Raw genomic sequence first — 13,054 nt, 5'->3', positions numbered from 1 at the left:
GAGGCAGCAAATGTTTCTGTTTTCATCTGATTATCAAAGTAATGAGCGAGTGCGTCCTCTCCGAGAGCAAAAAACAGCCTCCTCTGTTCTCCACTGCCAGAGGTCAAGGGTCACAGCACCGTGTTCCTGCTGCTGCTGCTGCTTGGGATTCAGTACATTACTCAAGGACGCTCCAGCAGGACCCTGAGTTCAGTCTCATTAATCACAACACATTGGGTAAAAAAAAAACACATCCAGTAAAGGTCGCTGTGGCAACGAGCTTCTGAAACTACAAACTGAGAGTTTATCGCTCAGACACGGCGCGCTGCTCGCAGGCTGCAGCTCCCCTTTATGTACAGTCAGTAACTAATATGTACAAACACGCAGCGGTAGCATTTTACTCAAGAGACTCGTGAATGTACAAATGCAGCAGAGTCACACAGTATCACCGCGTCGGGTGTGAAACAGTCACATGATTTCAGCGCAGTTGCCATGGAAACACCATCGCATAAGCGTTCCTCTTCTTCGTTATCAGATGTAAATTTAAATTTAACGTGACGTTTCACACAGACGCTCATCAGCAGCCAGCTTCCACTGAGCTCGGTTCGCCTCCTGTCACATGATCAGGGTACTGACACTTATCTGTTTCCCAGCTGGTCACACGGGAGTCAATCATCATCTTGATGGTGGCGGTGGATCAGCTGACTGCTCATGAATGCGAATATGTTAAAAAAAAAAAAAAAAAGGTGTAATGTCACTTTAAGAAACCAGAATGGAAAGAAGCATATTAAAATGAAATGTATAAAAAGAATGATAAGTATAGTGTGGCCTGAGAAGGCAGGTGTGTGTGTGTGTGTGTTTGTGAATCAAAGATGTGAATCTTTTGCAGTCAATGTTTGACAATAATAAGAGTAGCACAAAAAAATGGACATTAAAGAGATGTGTCACTTTGATTTTAGTATTGTTTTAGGAAATATAACAAATATTTATTGATTACATCAGCAGAGGAAATATATCCTGTAAATATCTGAAGATATTTGAGCTACTGGACAAAAATAAACTGCAATAATATTCAAGAAAAGTGACATAACCCTTTAATTGGAGTGAAACCCAGAGTCTGCAGACAGCACAGGATGTGATCACATGCAGGTTTATTGATATGTGATCGATCCCGGTGTGCATCATATCATACACGACCACAGGTCATTCAGTAACACTACTTTATTACTGCTGTTTTAAATTTAAAAAAATGTGAAAGAATCCTCTCATCTGACATCAACCGCAGACGAATGTACGAGTTTTAAAAGTCCGAGCTGCTTGTCGTGCTTCAGGAGGCTGAATCTGCATGTGGTTGGTCTGAGGCCTTGATCCTGTACATACTGAGGAGGTGGTTCCTGTATGTAACCATGATGCTGATTTTTAAGTATGATTTTATGAACGTGATCAATAAAGTTTTGCTGTTTGTTTGTTGCTGCTCGTCAGCGTCCTCATGTTTGAATGAAGCAGACAGTGACATCATCATCCAACCTCACCAGGAAAGAGTCTGATTGTTCTCAGATTGATTTGAATGTCTGTAAAACACGGTCAGATCCTCACACACACACACAGACTCACAACCATTGTTTAATATACCTCGACTGTCTGTCCTTTGTGTGTGTCTGTGTGGGTCTGTCTTTGTAAGTGTCTTAGTATGTGTCTTTGTGTGCATCTGTCTCTGTGTCTGACTTCATGTCTGTCTGTGTGTGTCTCTGTGTCTGTCTTTGTGTGTGTCCATCTCTGTGTGTCTTTGTAAGTGTCTTAGTATGTGTCTTTGTGTGTGTCTGTCTTCATGTCTGTCTGTAGATCTTTCTTTGTGTCAGTCTGCATGTCTTTGTGTGTCTGTCTGTGTGTGGATCTTTCTTTGTGTCTGTCTTTGTGTGTCTGTCTGTGTGTGTCTCTGTGTCTGTCTTTGTGTTTGTGTGTCTGTCTGTGTGTGTGTCTGTCTGTCTGTGTCTGACTTCATGTCTGTCTGTGTGTGTCTCTGTGTCTGTCTTTGTGTGTGTCCGTCTGTGTGTGTCTTTGTAAGTGTCTTAGTATGTGTCTGTCTCTGTGTGTCTTTGTAAGTGTCTTAGTATGTGTCTGTCTCTGTGTGTCTTTGTAAGTGTCTTAGTATGTGTCTCTATGCGTCTGTCTTCATGTCTGTCTGTGGATCTTTCTTTGTGTCAGTCTGTGTCTCTGTGTGTCTGTCTTTGTGTTTGTGTGTCTGTCTGTGTGTGTCAGTGTGTCTGACTTCATGTCTGTCTGTGGATCTTTTTTGTGTCTTGTCTTTGTAGGTGTCTCTGTGTGTGTCTGTCTTCATGTCTGTCTGTGTTGTGCAGTGAGAATCAGGATGACTCATGGCTGACACACAGTCATGTTTTCCATCAGACGGTTTCTGGTTCCGCCCACACAGGAGAACCGGAGCGGCTGATTAAAAGGTAAGTTCGCCTCTAATGAAATTCATCAGGTCAGAGGGAGCAGACTGTGAGTGTGTGCCGGCTCCCACCCACCTCCTCTTCATCACTCTGATCATCAGATCAAACAGCTCCGCTCATTTAGAAGAAGAAGAGGACGACTGTGTGCAGCATCAAACACTGACACACTCAGCTTTCATTTAAACTGTGTGTATCAAACATTTCTGCTGTAAAGTGGGACATTTGGCGGTCTGTGAGGACTGACTCACTCTTTGGAGCCTGCCTCTGGTGGACACTGGAGGAACTGCAGCTTTCGGTTTTTCTGCTTTAAGGTGCAAAGAGTGATTTCAGTCTACATGAAGAAAGAAGAAGCTGTTGAAGGAGAAGCAGACGAGCTGGACCGGGAGCTGATCTAAATCTGATCGCACATCCCCCAGTGTCGCTCATGTTAGCATGCTAATGATGCTAAACCTCCTCATGTGAGCGTCTGTCTCATGGTTGTGTGTCACTGCAGCAGACTGACGTCAGAACCGCCTCCGACTCACAGAAGAAACAGCAGCGCTCAGCTCCGGCCTGCAGGGGGAGCCGATCACTGGCGGAGCTCAGAGTGAAGACAGAAACACTTTCCCATCAGACAGGAGTCATTAGGACAGTCAGAGGTTTTTATTTAATAATTTGGCATGAGATGAGATCAACCATCACAATCAAAAATACAAATTTGCAGGGGACTAATAGAGGATTATCTTATCTAATCTAATCTAATCTTAAACTCAAGAACCATATTCTAGTTTACCATTTGCAACAAAAATACCAAACGAACCCTAAAGGAAGCAGCTGCTTCAAATAACAGCTCCCAGGTGTTGGACAACATCTGCAAGGCTCTGCCTGCAACACCTGTTATCCAAACAGAATCTCCTCTTTTAAATCATTTTTTTCTTCAGACTGACTCGTTTTAAGTGGAAAATCAAAAATCAAACTCTCGTTCTGAAACGGCAGAAGAACACGAAGCGGATGAAGATGGCGGCGGTCAGTCTGAGGACAGGGCGCAGAAAATCAGGACACACTACGCACTACATGAACATGTCATCGTAGCCGGGAGGGGGCATGTGGTCTGGATCCGGTCTAAAAAATACACACAGACACACACAGACACACAGTCAGTAACACAATATATTTTCGTGTTTGTAGTGACTGAGATCACTGAGGTTGCACAGTTTGTCCTCACAGTGGAGACGTGACCAGGACAAACAGAGGTGTGTGTGTGTGTTACCCAGGTCTGTGACGTCCGATAGGTCCAAACGGGTCGAAGCGCGCTCCCGGGGGGACGGCTCCAGGAGGCAGGATGTCTGGTATGCCGCTAGATGGGTCAAAGCCAGAGCGAGGGTAGCCCGACCTCAGCGGGTCGACTATCATCCCACCCCCACCACGAGACCTGAGGGGTGGGGCGAGCACAGAGAGAGAGAGAGAGAGATGGAGGATACAGGAGTGTTTTATCCTGCTTACAACATGAACACCTCCTAGAGGACCTTTGATGATGTCACAGAGCGCCTGGCTCTGAAAACATCCAAAATCTCTACAGGAGAGCAACAAACAAACAAACAGGCTTAAAAGGACGTTATGTAGGTTTCAGTCCACTCACATTATGAAAATATTAAAGGGACAGTTCTCCCAAAATACAAATGTCTTTTGAAGTGAGGACTAAACACACATTTAAATACACAACACATCGTCCTTAATAACACTCAGGGGGTAAACAGCCATTTAAACATCCAGAAACACCTGGAGCTATAAACTTAGACCCTGTTCACATGGGGTAAATCATTCCGGCTAGAGCGGAATTCGGGTCGAATCCAGATATATCCGGATTGAAAAGCCGTATGTAAACAACCGTCGAACTACGACAGCTTTGCCCTGAGTTTATTTTCCACAGGGCTACAAAGGAATAAGCTGCTTTATGAACAGGAAAAAAGGAGAGAACGAACGACGCATGCGCACGGTCCTACCGCAGCCTGAGCGGACTCTGTATATTACAGAAATATACAAATTTGAAAATAGGTCTGAACCATTGACAGTAAAAACTATGGACAGAGCTTCCGTGACGTCACCCGTTTGTTTCTGAAGAGCCGTTCTGAGGCTCGGTGGGAGGCTCCGGGACGTTGATGACCGCCGCCGTGTTGGCAGCGCCACGTCCGCCAAAACTCTCAAATATGGACAAAAAGGGGGGGAGCACGAGCAGGGTTTAGGGGGGCGGGCGATCGTGGAAGCAGGAAACTCACGCTGTGATACATCAACAGTCTGTCACTCAAGTGGCAACGCCCATAATTATGCGTAATTTTAAGTCCGAATTCCATTGAAACGAGTGAGTTGTAAAAAAATTCACCCCCCCTACAATTGACACTAGAAGAGAACCTATCATCTGAGACCAGAGTGGTTTTTTGTACCAGGCTGTAAACATGTTCTTTTCTGCTGTGAAATCGGCCATTTTAACATGGGAGTCTATGGGAAATGACTCGCTTTTGGAGCCAGCCCCCAGTGGTTGCGGCGTGAATTACAAGTTTTGACACTTCTGCATGGGCTTCAGGTCTGAGCCCCGAAGGCTGCAGCTTGGTCTGAACGTATCCAGCTTAAAGGCTATCTGGACTCAATCCTACTCTAGCTGGACTGACTTTCTCCAGTCACACAGATGTAATTTGTGCTTTTAAAGAAATCATTTGTGGGCATTTTGACATCAAACCTCTGTTTAAGTGTAATTATATATTATATATTCTTTATGTAAATCTCTGCAGACTCTGTCCCATCCTTCCTGTTTCAGGGTAACGTTGCCGTCTGCTCCTCATTTCTCTTTAATACGTTAAGTCTGGCTCGCTTTTAGCTCAGCTGCTTTGGTTTGGTGTTTTCTCTGCTAAATCTGGACAAGCATCAGTAATCCACTGCTGCCTGTCTGTCGCTGCGTGGCCTGACAGTTCATCCCCAAATCCCAGATTAGGACAGAAGCAGCACGCTTAAATATATACGTCTGAAAATGATTTCCATAAATCAACATGAAGGGTTTATGGTGAGGGACTCACCCAAAGGGATCCAGATCTGCTCCACCAGCTGCGAACGGAGGAGCCATGGGGTCGGGCCTGGAACACACACACACACACAAAATATTAATACCACACACACTTTGCCTGATCCAAACACTGATGGATTATTTTTTGTGACACATTTCCTTCTAATTATTTTGCAATTTTAAACAAACATGCTGAATTCAAACTCAGCATCTCTCCCTCCTCCTTTTTGTTTTCGCCTTCTTAACATCATTCCTTGCTTTGTTTCCCTTTCACCTCCTTGTATTGTTTTTATTTCTTTCTTTCTTTTCTCCCCTTTCCTTCAGATTTTACTGTCTCTCCCTCTGTCACTGTTTGTTCCTCCGTCTCTCTGGGGACGAGGAGGCGACAGCAGTGAGGTCGATAAAGTGCTGACATCACTTGCATCTCATCTTATCAGGTCACGGCTAAGAGGACATGGGAGGAGGAGGAGGAGGAGGAGGAGAGGAAGGCAGGAAAAGCAAAGTGACTGAATCACACACACTTCACACTTCATCCATTCATTTCCAGTAGTTTGGAAAGCACACTTTAGGTTTTGACTTCTTACAGAAATATTTGTGTAAAGAGATTCATGTCACACACACACACACACACACACACACACTCCTGAGCTGCCAGAGTTCTGCCCTCATTTACTGACTGCTGCTCTGTCTATACTCTCTACAAGCCACACACTGCAGCATATTCAGTGTGTGTGTGTGTGTGTGTTCTGCGTGCAGTGGCTGCCATAAATATTAATAACCATAAGGATTGATGTCAGGAGGATTCTAACTTGGCGATTGATTGATTTTCTGTCTCTTCAGGATGCAACCAGTTAAATCTACACTTCTAACACGGTGGAACTGTGGAACATGTGAAGCCCTCCAGCCTGGTTCTCCCTCAACACAGAGACAATCTGCCCAGACGTTAGGAGGAGTCAGACGCTGCCTCACAATGAACAGTAAGGTGGAGTTCAGTAAGCCGTTTTTAGTGAGTCAGCTTCGTGTCAGTACCGACCAGTGAGGCTGAGTTCCGGGGCGAGGGCCTCTGCTGGGGATCCGCAGGGGGTCGTTGTCTTCTCCTCTTCTTCTCCGCTCCTCGTCTTCGTCCTCCCTGCGGCTCTTCTTCTCTGCTTTCTGTCCCCCCTGTCTGTCCTGGGCAGGCAGCAGCTGAGTCGTCACTTTCTCTGACAAACTGTCAGCGCTCTTAAACACGCTGCGAAGAGGAGACAGATCCTAAACCCACTGCTGAGGACTGATCGTGTGCAATATTTCAAAATAAAAGACTATTTTATAATGGGGTTAGTGGGGTTACACACCAACCTGTCAAACGTGTGCAGCTGGTCAGCGTTCACATGATCGCTGATGTTCACCGTCAAATCTGACACCTGCTGACTGCTCAAGTTCTTTACACACAAACAGGACAGAAACGACACAAACTTTAATATGTGAGACGATTAACAAAGGTTCTGCAGAGTAACAGAGGAAGAGATCCGACTGCCGAGCCTACCATCAGGTTAAAGATGAGCGTAGAGTCGACAGTGATGGCTTTGAGCAGCATGTGTGCGTCTGTGTCGCTGGCTTTGTACCTCAGAGTGTACAGCTCCTTGTTGCTGCTCCAGTCAGCCGGAAGCAGCTCTGACTTCTTTTCACTGCTGCGAGGCTGGAAAAGGGACGAGCAGGGAGACACAGACACACACACAGAGGAGACAAAAGAATCAGGGAGCACAGTGTCAGTGTGTGATAATAACTCTGTAGTGTGTCACTGGGTGGGACTGGCACCAGTGGGTTAGCTAAAGATGACATGACAGATTCTACAAGCCTCCATTTTTTTTAAGGCCTCAAACACAACAAACTGGTCAAACCGAGCTCAAACAAACTATCACAGTCTGACAGATGAAGTCAGGTAAACACAGGAGGTCATGTTCACTTAGCTAGCTAAAGCTAAACGGTGCAAAGCTGCAAGTTAGCAACTATAAAGATCAATAACAACTTAAATGACATATACTGTATATTTTCCAACACAATTCATATCGATTTATAATTTCGGTTTATAACTGATTCACAAGCAATCATGTGTTTTTATGAAACATTACCTGCAGCAGCTACGGCGCTGACAGGTTTAGCATCAGTTAGCTAGCTGAGCTCACCTCGTCTCCGGAGCCGATACACCTGTATCCATTCTTTATCATTTCCCAGTGGACAAAACACACGACCGCGTCCTGTGGACAGGTGATGCCACCCGCCACGCAGGTGTATAACACCTCCAAGCCTGCCATGTTTGCTCAATCCACCAGCATCGACGCCAGTTTTGAAGCTAGGAAACGAAAGCGAGAGTCCTGTTAGAAGCTAAACGAAGTCAGCTGCCTGGCAACGGCGGCCACTTCCGGTCTGCGGATTTCAAAGTAAAAGTACAACACGATTGTTATTATCACTAAGACTTGTTTATTTAGATAATTAAATGTAAAAGTTTTTGGATGTGGTTTGTCTTTATACATAGCTACAGTTATGTTAAGCAAGGGTAATAATTTTTTTAAAGATCTTTTTAAACCACATGAACTTTGTTTTTTTTTTTTTATAAAGGAAGCATCTCTAGCGGAAGTCAGTGGTTTATGTGTTCAACAGAGTTTTACAGAGCTTTGTCGCTTTTGTTTTGATCCAACACATGAAGAGTCTCCGGGTAAAAACGCAGACACAGACTTCCTAGTTCTGCATTTAAAAATAAAAGTTTAATAAATATAAATGCCTGTTATTTGTATGAGAATGCTGCAGACATAAAATGAGTCACATATATTTGATGTGCTATTATTATTAGATATTTTTTTTATTATATATGGTATGTTTTGTGTGTTATTGCATTTGATAATGTATTTCCATCATCAAATGCGAGTAAGTTGCTACATAATCAAATTGATTTTGTCATCAACAACAACAACAACAACAACAGTTCGTTAATTAATGGATTTAATTTAAATCGGTACTCTTCACGTCGGGATTGAAGCCAGGACGTAATTTCCCGTCGTGCACCGCGCAGGGCGGAGAGCGCTTCCTTGTCAAGATGGCGGCTCCCTTGACTCTACTTTTGATTGTAGCCGTTACAATCCGTGCGGTTCTGTTCAGGTCCAGCTTGGCGGAGCTGATAGCAGAGAGGGTGGAGGTGGTGTCTCCGATAACCGCCTGGAAGAGAGGTAAGCGCGGGTCCAGCTGCCGCTTCGAGCCCAGTTCTGGTCGATAAGACGCCGCTCCGGACTGCACCTGCTCCCCCCCTCCGGTGTCACTGACGGCTGTCAAACCGGCCTAGCTGCAAAAATATGGAGGCTTAGAAAGCTTGAACGTTCTAAGGAGACAAAACCAGTAACAGATACCTCATGGGTCCTAAATCTGAACATTTAAATTCCTGTCGTGTGTATTCTTGAACTACCAGCAAGGGAGCAGCACCCTCCCCAGACCCAGACCCAGACCCCTGTGCTCCAGCTTTACCTTCTGATTCTGTTAATCGATCTGTGATGCGTTCACTGTCATGTTTATATGTTTATATGATTGTTAAGTCTGAGCAGAAGATGTACTTCATGTACTGCGGTACATAGATAACTTCTCTAATAAGAAGGCCAGAACACAGATGGACCATGTGACCCTCTTTGTTTGTTTGTTTGTTTGTTTGTTTGCAGTTGTCGAAGGTTTGGCTCTGCTTGATTTGGGAGTGTCACCGTACGCTGGAGATGTTTTCCATGAGGTGAGATTTGCACATACAGCGAGGTTATATTTTCATGGAAGCTTTAGGCTGGAAATAGTATTGATCAGTGAAAGCGATCAGATCAGATCAATGTCATTGGTTTCATCCTTTCAAAGCAGCCTTCAGATTAAGTATTCGATCCTCAGAGTGTCCTGATCAACATGAAGCCTTTGTTTACCTTCACACATATGTTGCTCACTAAATCTGAATGTGTTTCTGTTTCCTCTCAGACTCCTCTCATCATTTACCTCTTTCACTTCGTGGTGGACTACGCAGAGATCACGTTCATGGTGATTCTTTTTACACTCACTCTTATGTATTTCTGAGTGGAGACTGTTAAACCAGTGTTAATTTTGGCAGCAATTTCTGATTTAGTTTTTATTTTAGTCACATTTTACTCATCAACATTTTTTAACTTTTAGTCTAGTTTTAGTTCTAAAATTCTATGATATATATTTTTTTCATGAAATAATTAAGGTTTAAAGTGCAATAAAACAGGCACAGCTTTAACTTGTGTTATTTGAAACAAACATCTCTTTATTTAATTGCTATGACCTTTTCACCAAAGAACCAGTGAACAGTGAGCTGCTCTCCCTGAACACACTGTTCAGTCATGACTTTCTTCATGAATCCTCCATAACTACAGCAAAACACTTCAGGTCACATGCTGTAAAACCATCAGCAGCCGTGTTTTCATTTATAGATTTTGTCACATGTATCTTTGACGGAGGTTAAGACGACTCGTCTGCAAACGTCGCTTCAGGTTTGTTGTGTTTTTACCGCTGATAGTCGCTCCGCACGGTTTGAACCGTCTTGTTTGTCTTGACATCAAACGTGTCCGTGTGTGTGTTCTTCTCCTGTGTTGTGTGACCATGCATGAGGACGCCTTCTTCCAGCATCGCGGGGTAACATCCTTACGCAGAGAGATCACTTCTGATTGGCTCTCTGCCGCCGTCTCCTGATTCGTCCCTCCCTTCCACAAACAAAATCTGCTCTGATTGGATCTCGTCTCCATCAATATTTTCGTCTCGTTTTTATTAGTTGATGAAAGTGTCGATACATTTCGTCTTCGTTTTTGGCACCGTGCGTTAGTTTTTATTTAGTTATCGTCTCATTTTTATCAGCAAAAAAAGGTCGTTAACGAAAACTATGACGAAAATGATTCGTCAACAAAATGAACACTGTGTTAAACATCACACTTTGATCTGTTTGTGTGTCCTCAGCTGGCAGATGTGATCACTGCTGTGGCGCTCTACATGGCGGTGAAAGACTACAACAAACAAGTGGTGAGAAAATAGAAGACTGTGCAGAGAGCGTGTGGTGAAACGCAGGGTTGTCGGTCAACATGTGACCCACTCGTGTTGTCTTATGATGTCTTGTTTTTCTGCTGCTCCAGTTCAGAAAGCAGAAGTTTGCGTTGGAGGCCGACCGTTACCCTCACGACTGTCTGGAGCTCATCAGAAGTCCCAGAGAAATGTACTACATCCCTCTGAAAGTGGCCATGTTGTGAGTACCATCAGTGAAACTGGATATACACGGTGTGGATAAAGATGGATGTAGCTGTCATCTTTCTCTATCTCACAGTTACCTGTTGAACCCGTTCACCATCCTGTCCTGTGTCGCCAAGTCAACCTGTGGCCTGAACAACGCCGTCGTCGCTGTCTTCATCCTCACCACCATAAAAGGTGATCTTGGATTCACTTTCTTCATTTGTTACTGATTAATTAATTAACCGTTGATTGAAACTCTTTCTCTGGGTTTCAGGAAATATGTTGCTGAGCGCCATATTTCTGTGTCTGGCCACTTATCAGTCCATCTATCCTCTGACGCTGTGCGCTCCAGCCATGCTGTATTTGATGCAGGTATGTTGTGTGAGATCAAACAGTTGGATCATGTCTCGGATCGATTTTCATGTCGTGGTGTTTCTGTCTCTCCTCCTCCAGCGGCAGTACATCCCGGTGAATTTCCGGCGGGCCAGCTTCTGGTGGTTCGTGGTGCAGTATCTCTTCATGTACCTCGGCAGTCTGTTTGTCCTCATCTGTCTGTCCTTCTTCCTGCTGGGATCCTGGGACTACCTGCCCTCCGTCTACGGTTTCATGTGAGTGAAGGAAAGCCTTGAAATAACATGAGAAGTTCTGCATACGATCTGTTTGGTGTCATCTCTCTCTCTCTCTCTCTCTCTCTCTGTTCAGCCTCTCAGTTCCGGACCTGACCCCAAACATCGGCCTCTTCTGGTACTTCTTCGCGGAGATGTTTGAACATTTCCGCCTCTTCTTCCTCTGCGTCTTCCAGATCAATGTTTTCTTCTACACCATCCCGCTGTCCATCAAACTCAAGTGAGTCCTCCGCCTCACTCCCACCACAGAGCCATCATGTGTTAACCCTCCGTCTGACTGTGTGTGTGTGTGTGTGCACTGCAGGGAGCACCCGGTGTTCCTCATCTTCATGCAGCTGGCTGTGATCTCCATCTTTAAGTCTTACCCCACTGTGGGAGACATCGCTCTGTACATGGCTTTCCTGCCTGTGTGGAGTCACCTGCACAGATGTGAGTTGTTTTCCAGATGTTTTCTGAGCCGAGTCTTCAGTGCAACTTAACTAAAATTCTCTGCTTTTACTTCCTGTCCAGTCCTGAGGAACATCTTCCTGGTGTCCTGCGTCCTGTTGGCGTGTTCAGCTCTGTTTCCTGTTCTCTGGCACCTCTGGATCTACGCCGGCAGCGCCAACTCCAACTTCTACTACGCCATAACTCTGCTGTTCAACGTGGCACAGGTATGTAAAGTCATATTAAAGGCGTCATAGATTTGAGGGTGCCCTTATTTCATTATTTTCTTCTTAGATTCTGCTGGTGTCGGATTATTTCTACGCCTTCCTGAGGCGAGAACACCACCTCACCTACGGACTGTACCTGAAAAGGAAGGACGGCTCGGAGGCTACGCTGGTCCTTAAATAAAACAAAAAACCTGTGCGCCACCTCTGGTGTGAGGGAGGAACTGCTCGAGGTCTCCTTTATCCTCAAAGGGAACAAACACAGGATAAAAGCTCTCAGACAGATCAGAAGCACACACACGAGAGAGTGTGCACGGTTCAACGTCATATGCAAACAACACAACAGATGTGTGGGATGTAGATAAGCGGCTCCTTCTCCACTGGAGGGCTCTTATTTTGAAGCCTCACAACACCTGGCTGGAATAATACACCTGCAAGGGTGACTTTTATTTTGAAGATTCCCTCCTGACACCTGGAAGAGTTTTATTTTGATGCCGTGCTTTTCCTGCAGCTCTTTCCTGGAAAGCTTTTATTTTGAAGCACACAGAGGAAAAAAGGCCTGTCTGTAGGATGAGCTTTTATTTTGAAGCCTGTTAAAACACCCTCTGATTGGATACTTCCTGACGCTGATCCTGCCAACGCTCATTATCCAGTAGTGTTGTTTCCTGTTTACCTGACCATGTTTATGTTGAAACGTTTGAACTCCACATCATCAGTGTTGCTTCGCAACTCCACTAAAACCAGTCAGACCTCGATGTGATGCGGATCAACACTACGCTCGGCTGCCTGAATGCAGAAGGGACGGGTACCAGTTACAGCTCAACCATGAATGTGTTTAACTACTGAAAGTTCAGCATCTGAAGGGGAGCAGGACTGATTGTGACTCTTATGATGGACCAGGTTTAAAGTGTCCTGCATGTGATCCAAGTTATTTAACATTAGGTTTAAATGAATCATTCCTTATGCATGCAGGAAGTGAGGAGAATAATTCAACTAAAGGAAATATGCTTATTTGCTTTCTCACTGAGAGATGACCAGGAAATGGTTAGCATAGCTTAGCCTGAACTCTAACAG

General features: G+C 44.8%; 2 protein-coding genes across 2 annotated transcripts; one reads left to right on the top strand and one right to left on the bottom strand.

Annotated features, from left to right (window-relative positions):
- Window positions 1-3,052: 3,052 nt before the first annotated feature.
- psmf1 (proteasome inhibitor subunit 1) lies at window positions 3,053-7,856 on the bottom strand. Its single transcript, XM_028429244.1, has 7 exons — window positions 7,632-7,856; window positions 6,992-7,144; window positions 6,805-6,887; window positions 6,500-6,697; window positions 5,480-5,536; window positions 3,682-3,843; window positions 3,053-3,533 (listed from the first exon to the last, which is right to left on the bottom strand). The coding sequence occupies exons 1-7, from the start codon at window positions 7,758-7,760 to the stop codon at window positions 3,482-3,484; spliced, it is 834 nt and encodes a 277-aa protein (XP_028285045.1). The 5' UTR covers window positions 7,761-7,856; the 3' UTR covers window positions 3,053-3,481.
- A 670-nt stretch (window positions 7,857-8,526) lies between these two features.
- pigu (phosphatidylinositol glycan anchor biosynthesis, class U) lies at window positions 8,527-12,280 on the top strand. Its single transcript, XM_028429395.1, has 12 exons — window positions 8,527-8,669; window positions 9,150-9,214; window positions 9,445-9,504; window positions 10,438-10,500; window positions 10,611-10,720; window positions 10,799-10,899; window positions 10,979-11,076; window positions 11,158-11,312; window positions 11,407-11,550; window positions 11,635-11,759; window positions 11,841-11,983; window positions 12,051-12,280. The coding sequence occupies exons 1-12, from the start codon at window positions 8,540-8,542 to the stop codon at window positions 12,162-12,164; spliced, it is 1,308 nt and encodes a 435-aa protein (XP_028285196.1). The 5' UTR covers window positions 8,527-8,539; the 3' UTR covers window positions 12,165-12,280.
- Window positions 12,281-13,054: the final 774 nt, after the last annotated feature.

The sequence above is a fragment of the Parambassis ranga genome, chromosome 18 (genome assembly GCF_900634625.1).
Source record: "Parambassis ranga chromosome 18, fParRan2.1, whole genome shotgun sequence".
Taxonomy (NCBI): Eukaryota; Metazoa; Chordata; class Actinopteri; family Ambassidae; genus Parambassis; species Parambassis ranga.
This window is presented reverse-complemented; position numbering and strand designations above follow the sequence as displayed.